Source organism: Sorex fumeus, unplaced genomic scaffold (assembly GCF_029834395.1).
Source record: "Sorex fumeus unplaced genomic scaffold, SorFum_2.1 ptg000008l, whole genome shotgun sequence".
Lineage (NCBI taxonomy): Eukaryota > Metazoa > Chordata > Mammalia > Eulipotyphla > Soricidae > Sorex > Sorex fumeus.
In genome coordinates, this window is record NW_026606065.1 from 75,531,131 (window position 1) to 75,554,013 (window position 22,883).

Here is a 22,883-nt window from a genome sequence, read left to right on the forward strand (position 1 = left end):
GAAGTTGTCCTAAATAGCTCAAACTAAAAGACAAAACTTATAACTGAAAATAGGAACATTCCTCTAAAGTTCAGGAACACAAAGATACTTACCAACCTCATTATTTAATGTTGTTTTTTGCATGCTAGATAATGTAATTACATAAAATAATAAAATGATAATAGATGCATATAAGAAGAAAGAACATGTGATTGTATTCTTGAAAAATTTTTAAAAAGTAATGGGATATAAGCAAAATAAAAGTTTGTAAAGCTTAAAATGTTTTTAATACTTGGATAGCCCCATTTAAAAAGTGTAATGCTTATGGGGCTAGAGAGTATAGGGATTAAAGTATTTGCCTTGTATGCAGTTGATCCAGGTTTCATCACTGACACCAAATATGGTCCCATAACATTATCGAAAATGATCCATGAGCACAGGACGAGAAGTAATCCTGGAGCACTGCTGGGTGTCGCCCCAAAACCAAAACAAACAACAACAATGAAACCCCAAACCGAAAAAAGAATCCCAAATGTAGAGATCATGAATGAAAGAACCCTTTCATAATTTTTTCAAGTTCTAAAATTAAATTTAAAATGAATGCACAAGTCTTACAGTAATTAAACTTGAAATCTTTACAGAGGCACTTAAAATAAGATTGGGGATTAGTATCTGCCTTTGTTTTACTTTGGGTTTTGGGCCATACTTAGTGGTGGTCAGGGCCTACTCTTGCCTCTGTGCTCAGGAGTAACTCCTGGTGGGAGCCAGTGTATATGTGATTCCTGGACCGTATGTGGTACAGTCCAGCTATTTTCAAGAAGCGTCTTTACCCCTGCAACATCACTCTGGCACAGGACTTATTGTACAGACATTACTGAGCAGTTATTACTTTGGCAAAGGCTAGGAAACAAATCTATGAAAGAGAACATCTTAGTGCAGACTGTGTGTGTGTGTGTGTGTGTAGAATTTACTTAAGAAAAAAAAATACCTGTGCAGGCCTCAGTGGTGCTTGGGGCATATGTAGGCAGGCTTCCTCCGAGAAATGCTCAGGTCCATCAGTGTGGGCCTTATGATTCAGTGCTTGGCCCAGAAGTTCTGGGGGCCACCAGAGCTACCCCTGGGTACTAGGTCAGAGCATACGGTACCTGGGATCAAACTCAGGACCTGACACATGCTAGGCATATGCACCTCCAGTGTAAGTTCACATCCTAAGTGAAAACAAATCCCAAGTGTAGAGAGAACTCAGCTTCCTGGCTGCCGTGTGACTCTATTGTTTCAACTTTCACCCTCAGCCTGCCCCATCAGAGCTTTCCTGTTCAGCACCCTGTTTCCTTTGAGCTTTTGGAGTGGCTGCCTCCAGTGTCTGAAAAACTAATTTGAATTTAAAGAGATGAGCAATATGGCAGAATGGTCATTTTGGGGGATTATTTTGGGAACCTTCTGAAGAAGCGATGTTTTGCTTTATTTATTTATTTATTGATTGATTGAATCACAGTGATATACCCAGTTACAAGTTGTTCATGATTGGGTTTCAGTCATATAATGTTCCAACAATGTTTCATTTTATAGGAGTAATTCTAATTCTGAGTGGTTCAGTGTCTGGCAAATTATAGGGGCAAAGCTTTGTGGACAGACATGAAAAGTCAACTGCCCTAATCCAAAGCACACTGTCTGAATTTTACTAATAGACTGATATAGCTCACAGACATGTGTAGAACTTTAATTTGACATTGTTATTATTATTATTATTATTATTATTGTAGCCTGGCAAGCTACCAAGAGTATCTCACCCGCCTGGCAAGCTCCCGGTGACGTATTCGATATGCCAAACACAGTAACAGCAAGTCTCACAATGGAGACGTTACTGGACCTGCTCGAACAAGTCGATGAACAACGGGAGGACAGTGCTACAGTGCTACATTATTATTGTTATTATTGGGCTGGAGCAATAGCCGGTGGGTAGGGTGTTTGCCTTATTATTGCACTGTAGGATTACCTCTATTATGAAAGGGTAATAAAAGTACACGCAGGTTGTCCTTTTTTTTTGAAAGATAAGGAACTGTCACAGCATACCAATCTATGTTTCAAGGTGGCAGTTACCATTTATTTCCCCATGACAGAAGATGACGGATTTTATCTGTACATTATCATTAGAATCAACCAATGTTTTTATTAAGTTGCACACTATGCTAGACACTTTGCCAGAACTTCTACAGCCAACGATTTACTCTTCTCATCCTTGACAGATGAGTTGCCAAATGTGTACTCCTTTGATGAGGATTATTGGTTAATGTGACATTTTACACATCCTGCCAGAATAATCAGATTTCTTATTTCTCTTGCCAGTGCTGAAAATAGGACAAATTTATCAGGCATTCATAAGTAGGTTTGTATCTTAGTTTTAGATTGAGCAAATCCATAAAAAAAATTACATGTGTGGTTGCAGTTATTATTGAGAGATCAACCCATCCCATAGTAACAAAAGCTAGGCATAAGCACAAATATATGTGTGCAAAATATGGTGTTTTCCCAGCCTGTACTTTGGTAGACAAGTAATGCTGTTATCCTGCCCTCACTTTTTTTGGTTTGTGGCTAGGTCTTCTTGGCCTTTCCTTCCCCTTTGGCACAGATTTCTGAAACCCTCTGATCCAGCCCTACCAACCTAAATTTACAAAGTGTATTGTGACGATCTATGACAATAAAGAAAACACTAAGACAGATATGGCGTCCAATTTATAGAGAAATTCCTGTTTCTCGTCTTGATAACCCCTTCAGCCTCTGCCATCAGAGGAAGTGGTGAGCTAGAACCTGGGTAAAGCCTTGCTCTGAGTGACCTTCTTGGCCATTTTAGATGGAAGGTCATCTCCTCATGCAATAGATTCCGAGGTCCCAAAGCTGTGACTCCACTTGACTTAAGGAGACCAGGTTGTTGGTTTTACATTGGCTGCCTGTTCATGTAAAACCTTCAAAAGCTGAATGGCAAAAGATTTGAAAGGTTTAGAAACAGGAGAAAGATCCAATTGCATATTACACAAATTATTGCTCTCCAAAGTAGATTTAAGATGACCCTCAGGGGTATAGGTGGAAGCATGGTCTAGCGGTATAAACATATTTTGTAATAATAGCTACTAAAGCTACATTTTGTAACTGTTTCTTAAAATATGCCAACTATACAATGAATTATTTTTAATATTTAAATGAATATGTTCATCAAAGAAATTAAGGAATTTTCTCCAAAAGACCAGCATAATTAGAAATATATAAGCATCATGGAATACACCAGGACAAGGACTTGTCACTTGGCTCACATTTGAATATGTCATACCCAGTATAGACTAATGAGTCAAGGAAAAGAACAAAAAATGAACTCTACAACAAATATTTTAAAACATGAACGGGACATTGATCAACTCATAAGTCCATTTAGAATGTTATAAGCCTGCTTCATATTTACTTAATGTCTTACCAGTATTATCATTGAAAACTATTAATATCATAGTCTGGAGATTATAGTGCCTCAACCCAACAACAGGAGTCAGTTGTGGCCTTTTGATTTCATTCATGTACTCCTAAGACCTTTTGAGTGAACCCATAGATCTCCATAGATGGATGTTCTAGAGGGAAAGCCTTATCATATGAACTGAAATGGGTCTCTGACATCTGATAAAAGTATGATTTTAGAAAATAAATTTTACTCCAGAATATGAAAGACCAATAATAGTAATCCTTATCAATGATTTATCTTGTTGACTTATCTCTCACCAATCATTTTCTGGAGTCAAAATATCTCTGAGTCCACAAAAAGCTACTGGAAGCTGGGAAACTAAGACCAAAGCTAAAACTGTTGAACAGTGAATTTTTTTCTATTGAATCAATCAATTTATTGAATCATGAGGTGAGATAGAGCATTGTTCATGATTGCGTTTCAGTCACACTTGTTCCAGCACTCATCCCTCCACCAGTGTAATTTCCCAGAACCAGTGTCCCCAGCTTCCCTCACTCTCCTTAAAGCTACCGCCGACCCCAGCCTGCCTCTATGGCAGGCGCCTCTCTTCTTTCTTTCTCTTCTTTCTCATTCTCTTTCTCTTTCTCTTTCTCTTTCTCTTTCTCTTTCTCTTTCTCTTTCTCTTTCTCCGTTTTATGGTTTGTGATACAGATGCTGAAAGGTTATCACCTATGTCTTTACTTGCTTTCAACAATCAGTTCTTGTCCAGAGTGATCAGTTCCAACTAGTATTGTCATAAAGGACCCTCCTCTATCTTAATTACCCTCCATCTCCCACACCACTAACTAACCACTATTTAGTTATCGGTTTAATACTGGCCCATTTTCCCTGGACTTGAACAGTGAATTCTTATGTAAAGTACTTTGTTGTTGTTTTTAATCCTCTGAGAATTTAGTACATATGTGATCTCATTGCTGGATTCACAATTTCAATGCAAAAATCTCTCTGAAATGTAGGATACCCAAGATTTGCAAATATACTTTGATCCCCAGTTCAGTATTCACTATTACTTGGTATAGTGTAAGCTAAAACAAAGAAGACCATCAGAGAATTTATTTAAGATGGAAGTGACTTCTCTTGTATGCAGTAATCCAGAGCTAAGCCTCCAGGGCTTCATAATTGTCAGTAGATATCTATCTCTGGGCCCAATTCAGCATCTCCATTTGTTTTCATTTTCAGATAAAGAAGGTTAGGGGGTTGGGGTAAAGCAAGGGCAGCACCTGGGAATTAAGACACCAGCTTTTCTATTGGCCTCCTGTTAAGTAGAACTTACTCATTAGTATACATCTTGCTGCAGCAGAAGCTGGGCAACATTGTTTGTCTCTAGCTAAAGGATAATTTGTCATCAATGCTTGAGGAAGATTGCTGCCTTTAATTGGAAAAATAGTTACTCTCTGATTCATTAAACCCTATTTAGGCAGGAAAGTCGGGTCAGTATATTAGCACTGTAGCACTGTCCTCCGGTTGTTCATCGCTGGAGTGGACACCAGTAACATCTCACAACAAATTGTGAGACTTATTGTCACTGTTTTTGGCATATTGATACCTCACAGGGAGCTTGCCAGGCTTTACTATGCAGGCAAGATAACTCTCGGTAGCTTGCCGTGCTCTCTGAGAGAGGCAGTGGAATTGAACCCAGGTCAACTGCATGCAAGACAAATGCCCTACCCGCTGTGCTATCACTCCAGCCCTCTCAGTATATTAGCAGGAATTAATTTTTGTAATAGCGTTGTCTTTCCACTGTCCTCCCGTTGTTCATTGATTTGCTTGAGCAGACACCAGTAACAACTCCATTGTGAGACTTGTTGTTACTGTTTTTGGCATATCGAATACACCATAGGAAGCTTGCCAGGCTCTGCTGTGTGGGCAATATACTCTTGGTAGCTTGGTGGGCTCTCCGAGAGGGATGGAGGAATCGAACCTGGGTTGGCCACATGCAAGGCAAATGCCTTACCCACTGTACTGTCACTCAAGCCCAATTTTTGTAATATGTCTATAAAAATTGAAGTGGTTAAAATTTTATTTTTCAAAGGCTTTTTTTACTCTAGGACGATTACATTTCAGAAAAGAAAGACACAACTAAATTTAAGTGTGTTTCTTTTTGCTTGAGGAACTTTCAAAGATCTGTCTAGATGCACCTATTTGTGATCTTTGAATAAACGTTGCTTGTCTTCTGAATAGTTTTAAATAAGTTGTGGATTCAAGCACAAGAACACTAGATAACTATTATTTTAATTATTCTTAAAATTATTTCTTATTTGAATTATTTTTATTAATTTAAGATCACAAACTTTATCAGATTAATAAATTACTAGGTAAACTAGTACAAGAAGGCTATTTCCATCTTAAAAACTAAATTACACAAGGAATCAATTAATTTGAGTTAATTAATTGAACTGCTTATGAAATCATAATCATTCAGGCAGCTATTTTTGTTTGCTTGTTTGTTTGTGCCTGTGCAGTCCCTGAAAACAAGGAGCAATTTGAACTGCATTCACTGTCTCTTTTATATATAAAAATATGTATTCAGAGAAAGTTTCTTACAAGCTTGGTACTCGGGGGCACTGTTGTTCCAGTTGCAAGATGTTAGTCATATAGTGGTTTCCCAGTGGGAATTCTTCTCAGTTTGATATAACAGTCTTGGGAACTGCAGTTCAGTCAAGTCCCAATAATACCCAGCATTTATAAAAGATGCCTTTATGGAAAACTTGGGGTAATATCCACAGAATTTTCCTACGAAACCAAGTCCACCTATTGCCATTTGTCGACAATGGGTTATTGTTTTGGATGTGCTGGATCTCAGGATAGACAGAAGGGAGGGGGTTTACAGTAGAAAAATTCTTAGCTCATGTGTGTCAGAGGTAAGCTTACTTTCATACCAGACAGAAGAAATGTATTCCAGGTAGAAAGTTTTAAGAACACAGAAAGCAGGAAACATGCCTTCCAATGATTTTATCCTATGACATAGAATTGGGCTAAGACTCCAGAACTAAACCAAACTGGGGTTCTCACTTGGAGAAGGTGGTAGGGGATATTCTGGATTGTATTTATCAGAAACGACTTACCCTACAAAAAGGATAGCCTGTGTCCCCAAAGAGGAAAAATGTTCCAGAGTAGCATTTCTCAGCTGGGTGCCACATGGTCCTCTGTAGGCCCCAGGATATTCCAAGGGGGCCACATATAAAAATCGCATCAATAGGAGGCCATAGCAGAAGACCAGGGGGTCAACTTCCTCAATGGGGGAGCCTACCAGTTGAAGAACAAAACAAGATCAGAAGAGGCCACAGTTGAACACTGTTTGCATCTGATTGATTTTAAAAGAATCGAGGCAACTAGATTTGACCTACACATTCTGATGTAGTAGTTCATAGTAGTTGTTCTCTCTGACAATGGAAACCCTCTACTGAAAGGTTACTCTGTGTAAAGGAATGCTTTAGGGTGAGCATTGAGAAGGGTCCCATTCATGGTCATCTAAGCATTCTAAGAAGAGGTGAGAGCTGCAGGATGCAAGGGAGCCTTTGGTGAAGGAAGTGAGTACCTGAGAAGAAAGATCAGGTCTGTGTGGATTCCAAAAGGTGGATGTGTAGTGAACGATCAGTGTCCGAGAAGACTAGACTACAAAGGTTTGTTTGAACTTTTTGAAGAGTCTGGGGGAATCCCAGTGTACATAAGTTCCTTATTTCTGGAATGCTACCCCAGTTCTCAGTCTTGGTGACCATATGGTGGCTGCTACCCCAGTTCTCAGACTTGGTGACCATATGGTGGCAGCAGTGTTAGTGACTGGTAGTTCAGGAAAGGGAACAATAATGATATTGTTACTATTACTAACAACAACAATGAGTAGTAAAACAAAAAATAACAACAGGAGGGTTTCTTTTTATCTGAAAGTTCATGGGAATTGAGAATCTCTCTACAGTGGCTCTAGGAGAAAAGAAATGCTTTTCATCTGACTTTCCTTTCCATGCAAAATGCCGGGAAATACATGCATGTCCGTGCCCCCAAGCCAGCAGGCAGCATATTGCCCTACACTTGCATTAACACTCCACCTCACTCATCTCCCACGAATATTGCATGAACGCTGCTTCCTCCCGAAACGTCCAGATACGTCTCTCTCCTCTGTGGCATGGCTGTTGTCATTTGCTATTATCAAGTCTCTTTGGCTATCTTTATTTCTTGTCTGGCTCCTTGGAGCTGCCCACCTGATACATGGTGTCCCCCAAACCTAGTCTTGCCTTTCCTCAACTAAGCTCAGTTTCTCGAACGTGAATCTGACCCAGGATGTGGCTCTATAAGAAATGGCTCCCAGAATGTGGTTCTTTATGTGCATGAAACCTGGGTTTGACCCTGACATTGGCAAGGAGAACAGACAAATGCAATGCAAATCTAAACATGTCGCCTCTGAGCTTAAAAAAAGCATCTCTGGTGGTCCCCTCTAGTCATCCGCCCAAAGTCCCAGCTGCTGAATACCATCTGTGTTCTGAAATCCTCGCTCTGCAGGTTCATTACCTCCTGTCTCATCCCATCAGGCCACCTCATCTTCTGCTTAGTGGCCTCGACAGAATTTCTTGTAGTTGGCTAAAGGGGTTGCTTCCTAAAAGAACTGTATGCAGTGTGTGGGCAAAGAGATACCTGGATCCAGGAAATACAGCATCCTTGACTCTCTGGGGCTAAGAATCCTAGAGAACGCTGAAAATGCTGAGGATCTCCCCATAACATTTGACTGTTGCTGGGACACTGTATTTTTCCTGATGCTTTGCCAAGGGGCTTCTTCCTTCTTTGTGGTATGAACACATTCTTTGTCGGTTTTGGGTGAGGGGTCTTCCCTGACAACCTTACCATTTTCCTCTGTGGTCTCATTGGTCTGCAGTGGCTGTCTGGTGCCTCTCTGCTCCTGAGCTGCAGCATCTTCAGAAGAGAGGTGGCTTTGTGACCGTCAACTCCTCTGCCCATGTCAAGTGGCATTTTTCTGTTTCAAGTGGCAGCTGAAAGCCGAGAGCTGGTAACTCACACAGTGAGCCCAAGGTGCCGCACTGCAGTTACTCTGCCAAGCCCCTCGATTAAACATTTTTAACGAGTACCAAAGCGCAAGACATTTTAAAATCGAGCTCTTTATGAAGACTAATATTGCTGTCAGAAGGCTACTTCATGGAAACCCGAGGGGACCTTTAACTGCAGCAGAAGCTTCCTCATTTAAACCATGAAGGTTAAACAATAAAAACTAATTTTCTATTCCCAGCATAGCCATCTCCCTGCCAGGAAAGCATCACTCTGCTTTCAGACACAAGGGCACACAATTCCTCAGCCCTTTGGCAGCTTGAGTACATGGTCTACTTGCCAAAATGTGTCTCCTCCAATCAGCAAACTTCTTGGGGTGGGGCGGGAAGGCATAAATGAGATCCCTCTGATTGAATACAGGGGCTGTGAGGAATGGGTAGGGAGAGAGGACAGTGTCCATTTTGGTAAAATTCCTCAGGGATAATAATCAGAATTTTCCATTTATGATGGCAGAGGCTGGTTCAGATAGGAGGCCAACTGATTGGGAGAATGAGAGTGGGGTGTGTCAGTGGACAGTGGGGTGGTAGGATTCATGTAGAGAGGACTACAGATTTGGAAGACTTTTTCCAAATCAGTAGTTTGTATTACAAAACATGCCATTTGGGAGACCAGGATGTAATGTTACACATTTGAGTTGGAGTGGCACTTAGGTTCAGGATTGGTGGGACCTGCATCATGTCCACTGGTTGCCTCCCGCCACCCCACTCCCCTGCAACTTGCTGTACTGCTGGCCCCCTGGACCCTTGTTGAGAGGGGAAGGAGTGGCCCCCAGACGTCCTCAGAACTGTCTCCTCTCCTGGTATCCTGTAGAACTCTGTTTCATGGAACCTCCAAACTCCACCACATCATTTGTAGCTGGATTTCAGTTGACACCCTACCCCCATTGGATTCTGCCTTTGAGATTTATTGCTCTGAGATGTGTTTGAACTTTAAAGCATTGACTCTTCTTAAGGAACTAATAGAGCTCATCTCTAGTAAAGCATATAGAAGGTATTCTCCGATGCCTGGGGATGACAAGAAGGTGAGAATTTTAGTCAAGGAAAGACAGGCTGAGATTTACATTCTAGACTCTGACTCTTTGACTGCTGCACAATGCCTTGTAAATCTAGAATCTCTCTGAAAGAAAGTTATTCTAATGAAAGATGAGCTGTGATAAGCATGAGGCGTCTCTTTGAGGAAATTGTGTACAACAGGAACTGTGTTCAGCTGGGTACAACTGTGTCTGCACGTACAACAGGGAGGGTCCTTGTGGGAGAATTGTCTCTGGGTAGTTCTGTGTAGCTGGAAATGGTGATGAGGTCCCAGAGTGTTCTTATGGATTGTGGAGTTTTGTGATGCAGGAAAATGTAAATAGGAGAGACAGGAGTGGTGTCCAGTCCAAGTTAAGTAGAGCTTTATAGACCCAGATAAGATAGGTGGATTTGATCCTGAATTCTAAGGACAACTTTGGAGAAGAAATGTGTTCCCTGCATGCATTGTGATGTGAATTGTGTGATCCATGTGATACTTCAGGGCATCAATCTTTAAACATTGATTCATGGCCAGCGCTTGTCCACCACCATTAAAATTTTGGATGGTCTTGATTGCAGGTCTGTGGACTGCTGTGCAAGTGTAGAAAGGTTGAAGGAAGCTGCTTTAGGATCCTCAGTCTAGCAGCACTTATCTATTGCAGGAGGTAGGGAGTGGAGATAGTGAATTATTATTGCAATCCTAATGAGAAAAGATGAGAGCGTGGAAGCAGCCTTCAGTTCTCTGGCTGGAGAGGAGGGATGGATTTCTGAGTTATTTACTAGGTAAAAGGCTGCAGGACTTCTCAGCAGGAATAGGAAATTGGCCATTCATTTTTAGAAACAACCCATGTGTGGCATTCATGTGCTAACTCGGCTGATGAATACACTATTCTTGTAACTAGGTCGGAGAAAAATTACTTGAAGGGTATCATTAAGATGTTAAAATGAATGCATTACATATGTTAACAAGTGTGTGAACCCGGCATTCTATCTGGGAAAGGGGTGTTAAATCCTTGTTCAACCAGCCAGATGTCCTTGCAGCTGCTGCAGAGGGAGGCAGCCACCTGAGACCCGGGCCAGCAGTTTCGGAGCATCTGGCTGTACAAATTGCTTCTTCCCTGCTCTGATTGGCAGGTACCACATGGATCACACAATTCACATCGCAATGCACACACTCATGGCATGTTTCCATCTGATAAGCCCAGACTCCAGCAATGAGACCTTTTTAGGGAATCATTACAGTTGGGAGCTTATATCTATTTATATTACTTTTCAAGGCAGAAGAAGAACATTGCAGTCAAACAAACTTAAAACCAACGTAATAACTTTTCCTCATGAGTCGCACTGTTATCAAAGTTTTGTTTGGAGTAGTTAATCCAGCTGAGTGTGCAAGGTTGGTTTTATTTTGGTGTGAGTATGTAAATTACCTAAGTGCAGATTTACCGATACTGCTCTCCAAACCGGTTGAAAGTCCTCATGGCTGTTTGTAGTTAATCTTGTACAGTACAAGCTCTCTGAAGTGATCCAAACTTACAAGATTGAGGCAATGCTGAGGTATCGCTTCTCTTCCCTTTGTTTGGCAAAAACCCCAGAAACATGCAAAAAGATGGTCAAGAGTCCCAGCCAAAGGGGATTGCAGACTCCTGGTATACCTCTGAAAATTGTGCTTTTTAGGGATGTTGAATTCAGGAAAAGTTGAAAGGAAGCAGGGACTTATCAGAGACCCTGGGGGTCATACAATCACCTGGAGGACAATTTTTGAAATTCCATCATTTTTCTATGAGTGAAATAAAAGTGACCCAGCCTGTCTATATGGCAGGCACTTTTCTTCTCTCTCTATCTTGCTCTCTTCTCTCTCTTTCTTTTTGGGAATTATTTATGATGATGATGATGATGATGATGATGATGATGATGATGATTTGGTCTCCATCTTTCTTGTTTTTAAACTTTGGAATGGGGTCTCTCTTGTCTCCAGTCTGCAAAACCTGGCTGTTGTTCTGGGCGTGTCAATGCTGAACAGCATCCACTAGGTGGCAGTATGTCAGAGGCTTTCTTTTTATTGGCCACAATTTGAATGTCAACCAGCATTCAGGTTTTCTTTTTGTCCCGTTTCTGTCGTAATTTAGGTACAAATTACGCTTATCTAAACATGCATACATTTGCCAAAAAGCCTGCTTATTTTAGCGTGTCAGGATAAGTTCATTCATGACAACTTATTGGTGATCATCCTGTTTGTTGTGGGTCGTTTTTAGAAATCAGGACTTCTTTTTGTCCCTTGTGTGTAACAGATGCTAAACATGCTGTTTTCTGAGAAGGCAGATTGCTGATCCTCTTGGAGAGCAGGACACTGGATTCCCTTTAGTAGCTACTGGCCCGGGGAAGATTGCAGAGAAGGCTTTCTCTCAGTTTCCTTATCCCAAGACTGTCCCCAGTTTCTGCTAGGGTATTTGCTGGGGCTGTATGTTTGCAGGTGTGTGTCACAACTACCTACATTTTAATTCAAATCTGGGTGTTCTGATAGGGTGGCAGTGTAGGATTGTCCTGAATATTTGTCCCAGAGAGTTGAGTGTCTTATTGTATTTATTACTATTAATTTACAATTGTAACTTAATTTATAATTTACTATTAATTTACCGGGCTGGAGCGATAGCACAGCGGGTAGGGTGTTTGCCTTGCATGCAGCCAACATGGCCGACCTGAGTTCTATTCCTCTGCCCCTTTCGGAGAGCCCGGCAAGCTACCGACAGTATCTCGCCCCACGGCAAAGCCTGGCAAGCTCCTCGTGATGTATTCAATATGCCAAACACAGTATCAACAAAGTCTCACGATGGAGATGTTACTGGGCCCGCTCGAGCAAATCAATGAACAACGGGAGGACAGTGACAGTGACATTATTAATTTACCATAAAATTAAACACATATGACAACTTTTAAAAGCTCTCTTTCATTCGAATCATTTGTCTAGACGAAAGGAGTTAGAATGTGCTGTGTAGTGTTTTTCCAAAATGATATAATCAGAAATTTCTGAATTCAAAGAGACCAGAAGAGAACGCCTGACTGATCAGATGTGGGAATAAAGAACTCTTCACTTTCAAAAACTAATTAATGTGCTTAGAAGTAGACACCTCACGTGGATGAAGATCAATGCAGATGCAAAGCTTAGAAAATAAATGGAATTGTCAGTGGGTGATACACATTTAGAAGTATTTCCTCGAATCTTGGAAATGAAAAACACAAAGGGGTACTGAAGAAAGATCCATGCTTAGGATTTCCATAGCCAAGTCTCTGATCCTGAAGGAAAGTGACAATGAGTTGCCTGTTTCTGTAGAGTCGACTTCATTGGGTCACTGTTGGGTGATGCTATGAACAGAATGCACAGCACCAATTGTTTTCTGATGCCTGTAAAGATTCTGAGACTGAATATCCTTATTTCAAGGCTCCTTTTCTGTCACATTCTCCTCAGGGTGCCTCTCCTTCCAGGGATCCTAATTCAGGGTGGGAACCATCCATTAGCCATCTCTTTAAATATGCAGGGGACGGGGGTTCTTGCTTTCCTCCTTTTCTCTCTTGCAACCTACAGGGCTTCAGCAGGTTTTCTAGCTTCACTGCAAAAGACAAACAAGCCTGAGAATGGAATGCACATGTATTTCAGAAAGCTTTCTGTGTGCCATGGAGTCTTTATAGAGGAAGAAGACCCAATAATTAGGTTTGTTGAAGAGGGAGAATGTGTAGAAAGGCATGATCTATGCAAAAGGATCCAAGCCAAGGCCAGGGAACCATTTGTTCCTTGGGATTCCTCATGGTCTCTGTGGATTAAGGTGAGCAGGTTGTCCTTTTCTGCACACCTGAGCAGGGCCTCCTCGCTCACCCCAGTTTCTCAGGACTTAGTTCATAGGAGGAGAAGTCGGGAGGGTCTCTAAGTGTGCAGGCTCTTATTTTCAATCACCTGTTTTGTTTGGTTTGGTTTTTTCGTTCATACCCAGAAGTGCTCAGGGCTTGCTCCCGACTGGCTCAGGAATCACTCCTGGCTGTGCTCTTGAGAGACCATAAGTGGTGTTGGGGTTAAACTGGATCAGCCATGTGCCAAGCACATGCTCTACCTGCTGGACTACTGCTCTGGTCCCAGGCACCATGTTGGAAAGTAGCATGTTCAAAATTTGTCCGCTGTCACTGGTACTTTGGTAGAGGAAACCCTGTTTCCAGCAAATGTTAGAAACTCAATTTTATTATGTGGAATTATGAAAATACAACAAATCTGTGGTTGAATAAAGTCAAACAGCCATTTATAAGAACACTCAGTAGAATTTCTCAGCACCTGCCACATATTAAAATTTTGTAGAAGAGCTTCCTCGGCCACGCACAGGGGCTCTGGGGCCACTCCCCCGAGTTTAGCACCCAGGGAACTGGTCTCTGCATGTAAGCATGTGCTCCTGGACATGCACCCATCTCCTCTAGACTGTCGTCCTGGCCCTCGTCTTTTTTCATTTTTGAAAGAGTCTGATGTATTAATTCTTTGAAAGTCAAAGCAACACCCCACCAGAACCTAGTACCCACCACCTTTCTTAACCTCTGTGCCCTACCCTCTTCCTCTCCACTGCCCTCAGTTCTCCTGTGATGCTGTGAATGTTTCTGGGCTTATTTTTATTCTTTTTCGTCTGTGCCTCAGTTGCACTGTAGCACTGTAGCACTGTCCTCCCATTGTTCATCGATTTGCTCAAGTGGGCACCAGTAACGTCTCCATTGTGAGACTTGTTACTGTTTTTGGCATATCAAATATGCCACGGGGAGCTTGCCAGGCTTTGCCGTGTGGGCGAGATACTCTCGGTAGCTTGCCGGGCTCTTTGAGAGGGGCAGAAGAATCAAACCCGGGTCGGCCTCCTGCAAGGCAAGCACCCTACCCTCTGTGCTATTGCTCCCGTGCCTCAGTTGCATGCCTTCTAATGCCCACCTTTGGTAAATTTGGGAAACACATGTCTTTTTCTTTCTGGACTGTACTTCACCTTGCATAATCCCCCTGAGTTCTTTCCATTTTGCTGCAAATTGCTCTCCAAAGAACTTTTTGTTTTTGAGCTGAGTAATAGCCCATGGTGACCAGATATCACAATTTCTTTATCTGTACATGAGTTCTTTGCTTGTTTCTGTATCTAAGCTGTGGTGGAGCTAAGTTCTTAATTTTTTTTCTTTTAAAGTACATCTTGGCTTTTTTCCCAGCCTGTGTTCTCTCTTGAACATGTATCTCACTCTCTCTCTCTCTCCCCCCTCACTTGTCTCTAAATTTATTTTAATAAAATTATTTTGCTTCCCCTTTTTTAAAAAAGTGCATCTTTTCAGACTAACTCAGATTGATTGGCTGGGTTGGAGCCAAGGCCCCTGAAAAGTATTCTCTTGGAAAATTCTTATATTTATTATGCACCTAACTAACAATGAGTTACAGCTCAAAAAACTGAGAGTAGAGTGGAAAAAAAAATGAGAATCCTTTTTTTTTTTGGTAGCTGGAGGTTGTAGACACAACTTGTTCTTACATTTTTTTTTTTTTACAAATGGGAACTGCCCTTCAGGATTTCTGCAATGAGTTGTAGTTCTTGACTATCCTATTGCAGATCCCATGGAAGCTGCAATGTCACGGGATGTCAAGCTGCAGCTTCCATTCATCCTGGGACACGATGCCTTTATTTCCTTAGCAGACATTGGAAGTGCTTCTGAGTAGTGCTATTATGAACATTCTTTGCTCTGTTCCAAAGCAGGGTTTTAAATGGGCAGAGGAGTCCATTTCCTGTGGGAGAGAGCAGGCATTTCCTGCCCGCATCATCGCTGACTTGAGTCTGTGGCTTCTTTGACCTGGGAGTTCAGCTTCAAGAAAATCTCCCACTTGCCTGTCTGTGGAATCTCTGAGGATGGGTGAGGGCTTGCCTCTCAAATTGAGGCTGAAGGTCTGTGACATTAGCTCCCCTCTTGAAAATTCTCAGAACCACGGCTGGAGCCATGTCCAGTGGAGTGTGGTGCTTGCTTCGTTTTCAGCCATGTTCAAGTTCATGTTTCTGGTGTATTTGGAGGTTTTGTTGTTATTGTTGTTTTGCAGCCATACCTGGTGACGTTCAGGGCTTATTCCTGGCTTTGCACTCAGGAAATTACTGCTGGTGGTGCTCCCTGTTAAGTGCTTGCAGGCAATTATCTAATTTCATTTTCACAACTACCCTCTTTCTAATAGAGATGTTGTGAATATCCTCAGTTTATGTAGGTGGCAGAGAGGGATTTGAGCCTGAGCTTTTATTCATTCCACCTTCTATTTAATGAAAGCAAAGGCTTGATTCAGGTGGGACGAGGTTACCTAGCTGGTCCTTCATTCTGAGGGCTCAAATTGAGAGATGCAATTACCCGTGCTCTTTATGGGCTTTCTTTTTTCTGGCTTATTCTTCTAAATCTCTATATGAGACAATATTTTAGGTTAATTATTGGTACTCTAAAAGCTTTTAGAATTCCATGTAATACTTTAAATACACAGTGACTTTTTAAAATAAAAAAGTTAACCACTGGGAACTGGCATTCTCTTTCCTGTGCCTGAGCTCTGGTGTTATAATAGGAATTCACTAACAAAATGGGCTTTGAAAGAGCCTCCCCGAAGATCTAGGAGAGTCATATATTCTCTGGTAATCGTTACTTTCCTAGTTAAGTTCATCTCCATTTGTGTACCTGCTACAGAGTTTTAATTACATTCAATTAGTCCATGTTTTATCATGTGTATTGTCTTTATTTCCCCCTTATTATCCATTTTGTTAGATGGCCTGTATGTGTTAGACTTTTTAGGATCATCAGCAGAGTTTTTTTTGAGGGCAGATGTCCCTTGGTAGCTACCCCAGGCCATCAGGGGATTTTGCTTCCTGTGAATTTCTGGCATATTTTGAAGAAGAGCACTCATTTATTGTGTTTGCAATAGACCTCAATTCTTTCTGGTTTATCAAAAGAGTGAGTGTATGCTGATGATCTTTTTTTTCCTTTTTATTTCAGGAATTACAACATATTGTTAGATCGCAACATATCAGAGCAGAAAAAGGTGAGAATGGGCCTTTTGATAGTTTGCAATCCTATAGGGTGACTAACTGCTCTTTGGGCTAACTTGGTTTCTCTCATCTCTAGTGATGGTGGAAGGCTCATGGGCAGATATGGCCAGGAGGGGCAAGCCTGATACCCAACCCTTTGCTCATCTCACAATTAATGCCACTGACATCCCATCAGGTAAGCTTCATTTGCATCTAGCCAGGAAAAAAAATTCTCAACAGCCATTTATTAGCCCGTGTAAATCACTCAGCCTATTACATGCCTTTGACTGAATGTTTGCAAGTCCTTAACTTCTAGGTCACAAGAGAGATTGTTTTGTTTACAGTTGATTATCCATATCATGTAAATAAAGATTCTCCATCATGTTGAAGTGGACGTCATCACTATTCTATTTTCAGATCATCCGATGGGTGATTTTTGTAAAGGACTGCCAGCTGATAATGTAGGACTGAGAAGTCAACCCCTTAATAGTGAAGCTCACTATTCCTTGCCCAAATCGAAGTTGACACACTGCCACAGTGACTCTCTGAGGTGCATGCATTCATGCAAATCATTATGAACTCAAACACGTCCTGCAGTGCTACATAGAGGTACAGAACATCTCAGTCTGGAATCAGTAGCACACTAGAAAATGAGGTGCATTTCCTCTTGTACAGGGACTTATCACACTGTCTAGTAAGAATTAAGTCAGTGTCTTGTAGACCTGATTATCTTCTGGAAATAAGGTATCCCAGGGCTTCAACCCTCCATCTACATGAATTCACCAACCATTCTCTCACATAATCCCTACTAGTAACTCTACCTTGGAATAGTGGAGCATCAAGAAGAAGATGGAGCACATTAAGATAGAAAGAGTGACAATTGAACGTTATTGTTGTTATGCTATTAAGATAGAGTGACAATTGAACATTATTGATGTTATGATACCACTTCTTGAACAAAATCGATGCATAAAGCATCTTGCTCTTTTGTTTATTTTCTCTGATCTTCACTACACCACTGCAGGGTCGTGATACCATTCAGATTGTGCAGACAAAGAAGCCAAAATTCATGTAGACTTTGTTACCTGCTCAAGGTCACAGGTGGTGCCAGTATCAGAAGCCAGGTTTCATTCTGGTTGATTCCCAAGTCCATGGTTTTTACATTCTTAAGTTACCCTAGAAACGGCTTGTGGCCAATGAACTTTATTGAAGGAAATCAATCTTGAGCACTTACGTGTTTCTTTTCCCGTAAGTAGATTAGTGTTGTTATTGTAGTAGGGGGTGCTAAAGTCTGACCACCTGTTTTGAGTTTTCCCTGAACTATTTACTGGCCTTTTGACCTTGTGCAAATTATCGAATTCATTCATGCATCTGCTTCTTCATGGGGATGTCACTAATAGCTGTGCCTGAGGGAAGCGCTAAGATTCAGTGAGGTTGTGAACTAAGTGCCCATTGGGAAACTGTTAATGCTAATGCAATTTGTGATTGCTACATGAATATAATTGACCAATTATTATATTGCACTTCATTCAAAGATGGTGTGAGACAGATTTTCTTAGTATTAAAAAAATTCAAGTTTCATTTTATTTATTTGGTTCTTAGGCCACACGTGGTGGTGCTCAGGATTTATTCCTGATTCTGTGCTCTAGGCTCACTCCTGGCAGTGCTCAGAGGACCATATGTGGTGCCAGGGATTGAATTGGGGTAACCCACATGTAAATCAAGTGTCCTAGCTGCTGTACTATCTCTTCAGTATCAAAAATCCAAGTCTTAATATTGCAGTTTTAAAGCCACCAACATAGCATGAGTCATGAAGGAATTTTTCCAGACCAAAGACATAGAGAATAAAAAAGCAGCTCCTTGGTTCTAAGGATTTTTCTACACTCCTTCCTGTACTAAGTATATGCTTTATTAACAGATTTCTCCCCATATGTGTTTGGTGTCTTATGGTAGAGCTACCCTAATTTTTGGAGTGTTAAACTTTGCATGTTAGCAGAGGCAATCAAATTAATACTGCGCTATCATCTGTGTGTGCTATGAATGTACTCTGCATTTATCTTTTCAGTTCATTTTAAATAGCAGATGATAAATATTGCATTAGACTGTGTGCCAAAGTCTCTTTGGCAATAGCAAGCATGTTTTAGTTATAATGCTTTTTCTTCAGGCACCTAGCATCAAATCATTGCCAAAGAAGAAGGCAAAATGCCTAGTTATTTTCCAGTGGTTATTGAGTTTGAAACTGAATTGAAACGAGTTTCTGTATGCTTCTGTTTAAGAAAAGTAGAATTTGTTCCTCTGGCTGGGCCAACAGCCCCTAGAGTCCATTTCTCTCCCAGTTTGAGGCTGTGTTAGATAACTCAGAGGAAGATGGCTTTAATTGTGCATGTTCATTTCAGGGTTCAGCATTTACTGCTGTGCAGTAACTGTTAGCTTAGGCATCTTGAAAGCTTCTGGACTACAACATAGAGGAAAGTGTTTTGTGAGATTAGAATGCATGGCTTTGGGTGGGACAGTGCTCAGCCTTTCTGTGGAGGTCTTGCCCCTGCCTCTAACAGAGGTGACTGCAGCCTGCCTTGTTAGTGGTGGAAAACCAGATTTATCACGTGAGGTCTGTCAACTTAATTGCAGTGTATTTTCCTCATCTTTTCACACCTATTGTCTACTCATGGCTCTGCTCCTTTGCAGTATAGTATTCTCTTCTTCCATTCGCCTCTGTATGCACTACAAAGTTCTTCCTTTGTGCTCACACTTTCCCTCACTGACAATACTCCCCTTTTTCAGCTCACCCTTATATATTCCATGTCCTCCCTCCCCACTGGCTCCTCTGTCCCAGCTCTTCACTGAGATGAGCTCACAGATCACCAGGGGATTTCATTTCTGCAGCATGTACTTGAACTGAGTTCAGTCAAGTGGTTCATGACATGCAGAAATAAAAATGTTCTGTTTTTTTATGCCTCTGTCTTTTCCTTCTCCGCTAGTTGTGGTCAATGACTTGACAGTACACCGCCTGATAGATTTCTTCATTATGGGCAGAGTGAATGTCCATGAAAAGCATCACACACATTAATTGAAAGACTGCTTCCTGGAGTAGATAAGTGAATTGATGAATGAATGGATGCAAATAGAGATATGATGGACTTGAATGTGGCTCAGTGGTAGGGTTCATGCGTTGTAGATGTGAGGCTCTGGGTTCCATGTCTGGCACTGCAAAAAACAAAAATGAACTAACAAGATATAGGATTGGAAGGAAATAAGGATACCCATTTTACTTTTGCTGACAATGGGAGTTACATAACCCGGTGGTTCAGGGTTCCTCTTTTCTCTCATTTTAGTTTCTTTTCTTCCCAGGTCATATCAAGTCCTTCTTCTCCAATTAGCTGAACCATCCTATTGAAAGGATAGACTTCACTTAGTTATTCTGCTTCTCTCTATTAATTGCCACCAAATAAAATAAACTACAAGTTAAATAATTGATGAAATAAAGAATTAAAATACAGGTATAGGATAAGAAAGGAGGAAATAGAAAAGTTTCAGATAAGAAACATCTTGCTTTGTGTTATCTTTGTTAATGGACTGATGTCACTGTTTCTGCATGGGTGATCACTGGCCCATTTGCAGTGACCCGAGGGTTCCCTTGGTGCATTTAGAGCTGATCACCATCCCTACCCCCTTTCCCCCAGCCAGCCCACAGTGATGGATGAACGAAGGAGGGAGCAGGAGCAATTACCATGCTGGTTGGTAATCAGTGACCATCTATTCAAGTCTCACAGTGTTAGTTATAGAAAAGTTATGAATGATTGTGGGTAGCAGTTACACATAGATTTGGTTGAACATAAACAATGAACAGATATAAAGCCCTTCCTTCAGGGGAAGTTCTTCTAGGAGATACTCAAGGGCAAAATCTAAGTGATTAGCACTCTAGATTCCTGGTAGGAGATCCACTCAAGGGCAGAATTCCATCTAAGGGTGTGTTGTTTTCCCCTTTCCTTAGCCTGTATTTATTTAAACAACCATCTTAAATTTACTTCTTAATAATATTTCTAGTCATTTTGTATGGGCACAGTAAGAGATATATTAAGCTTAAAGTGTGACTTTTCCTGGGGACATCTCGCTATATACCCCAGACTACAGGTCTTAGGCAAGGCTAGTCTTTCCTAACTCCAGCAAGGTCCTTATTCAGTTATTTCTCTTTGGCTCATGACAGATTTTGTTCCATGACCATGCTCTTACCTTATCATACTTTTTATGTTTCTTAGCCTGTCCCTTTTCAATGCCGGGGTAGCTTATAGCTTGCCCTGGGTACATCCTTGTCCCCTGGAGGAACCCCCATTTTGGGGTGTTAGACACTAAGGACAACTGAGGCTTAAGGAAGTAAATATGAAGCATGCCCAGAAATATTATTCAGCGTCAACTCCTAAGTTACAAAAGCATAGAATTAACTGCCTTCCCGTATCTATAAAAAAAGGACATTGCTCTAAAATAAACTATGTAAAGAATATAAAGGAAAGAGAAAAGCAATATTTCACATACACACACACAAAATTCAAGGCCTTCAGAAGTATTTGACTTTACAAGTTACAAGGTCTGATTTAGGGATAAGTGATTAACAGATACGTGAGAAAGAGCACAAAGGAGAGATTACTGAAAACAGAGAATTGGGAGTGTTAGATGAAATTGAATGTGGCTTGGGAGCACTGTGGTGGGAGTAACTCAATAAAGCTAAGCTTCTTGCTGGAGGAGAAAGGACAAACCAATGTAATGCAACAGATTGGGCAGTTGTTAACCAATTTAGATGAAGTACTAGTGTTTCCAGGATGTGATAAATGTGATGTTAGAATCTTATCTTGACTCTTTTGGAACCATGATGTGATCTTTACATTTTGGATACTTTCATAGATGATGACATGAGGTTAACCTCCCGTAAGAAAGAAGGGTAGGTCCTGGGGGCCTAACGCTCCTTGATGGTGTCTTTGACCTGCTGTAATATTCTTCTGTGAATAACACATGGGATTGAGGAAATACACTGTTCACAGACACAGAGGGCCTGGAACCACTGGGTTCCCGGCCTTTGCAGGCCTGCATAAGGATGAGTGCCTCACTGTAGCTTGTTCCTGTTGCATTTTTCTTTCTCTGCATGCCCTCTCCCATTGGTTCTTGGGCCAGCTGGTTATGGGGTTCTCTAGGCTATATCACAGTTACTAAGTGGCACTCCAAAGATAGCAGAGACTTCCTTTTTGTGGACCTCTAGAGAAGTTGGAGATGCTCAGGGTCCTCCAGGATTCGGGCACTCTAGAAGCAATTTCAACCTGTATGAGTTTCTGATTCTACAAGGATCTTCCAATGACATACTCTAATTAAAAGTTGAACAGCTATTTTGGGGGAGGGGAGCTTTTGGAGTCACACCCAGTGATGCTCAGGAGTTATTCCTGGATGTGCATTACTCCTGCTGTGCTCAGGGACATATGGGACTCTGCGATTGTACTGGGCCAACTGCATGCAAGGCAAGTGCCCAAGCTGCTGTATTAATGCTCTGGCTCCACTTGTCACCTTTCTTAAAGTGGGTCTGTGGTCTTTACTTTAAATAAAAGTCCTTGGATTGGTTTCTTTGGGGATTGGGTAGAAAAAAATATCTCCTTGGATACAGAAATCAATTCTAAACCTACTCAAAAAGTGCTCAGCTCCTGTTTTGCCTTGTTAAAATCTTAACAGATGACAAGCTTAACTTTGCCTAAATGTTTACAAAGTTCCCTGGAGGGAAATGTGTTTACAGACTTTACACTGTTTAACAAGTTTTTCCCTTCATTAGTCAACATTTTTTTAAATTTCTGGAAAATAGATGTCCATAAAAATATGAATATTTACTATATCAGTTTTTTTTTTAAAAAAAAAGATGTATTTTTAAGTTTTAAGGCCCAGGAAAACAAAGACTTGAATTATTAAAAGCATTGGATACTGCTGATGAAGAAAACATTGTAAAATTCTCACTGCTCCAGAAACAGCATCCTATTCATTGTTTGCCACATTTTAGCTGTGAGGAGGAGCTGAAGGAAGATTCTTACCAATCCATGGCAATTTTATGACGCTTTGGTGACACGGGATTGCATGTGATTGTGAAGTTGAGGAGGACAATGTCAAAAATATTTTCTTCATGAACTTCTCTGGTGCAGTTCTGAGCCTTTGTTCTCTTAGAGGAGGGGGAAAGAGACAGTGCTGGAAACAGGGTTTAGGAGTTTCACCTGATCAAATTTGCTGTGACCCAAATCTTTGCCTCCTGTGCATACCTCTCTCCATGAGTTT

The 22,883-nt window shown here is 41.1% G+C and overlaps 1 protein-coding gene across 1 annotated transcript in view; it reads left to right on the forward strand.

Annotated features, from left to right (window-relative positions):
* The window catches only part of TNFSF11 (TNF superfamily member 11), a 34,501-nt gene that overhangs the window by 10,658 nt on the left and 960 nt on the right, over nt 1–22,883 (forward strand). Inside the window, exons 3-4 of the mRNA XM_056110034.1 lie at nt 16,555–16,600; nt 16,684–16,782. Of these exons, the coding sequence (XP_055966009.1) occupies nt 16,555–16,600; nt 16,684–16,782 (145 nt within the window). The remainder of the gene's footprint in view (nt 1–16,554; nt 16,601–16,683; nt 16,783–22,883) is intronic.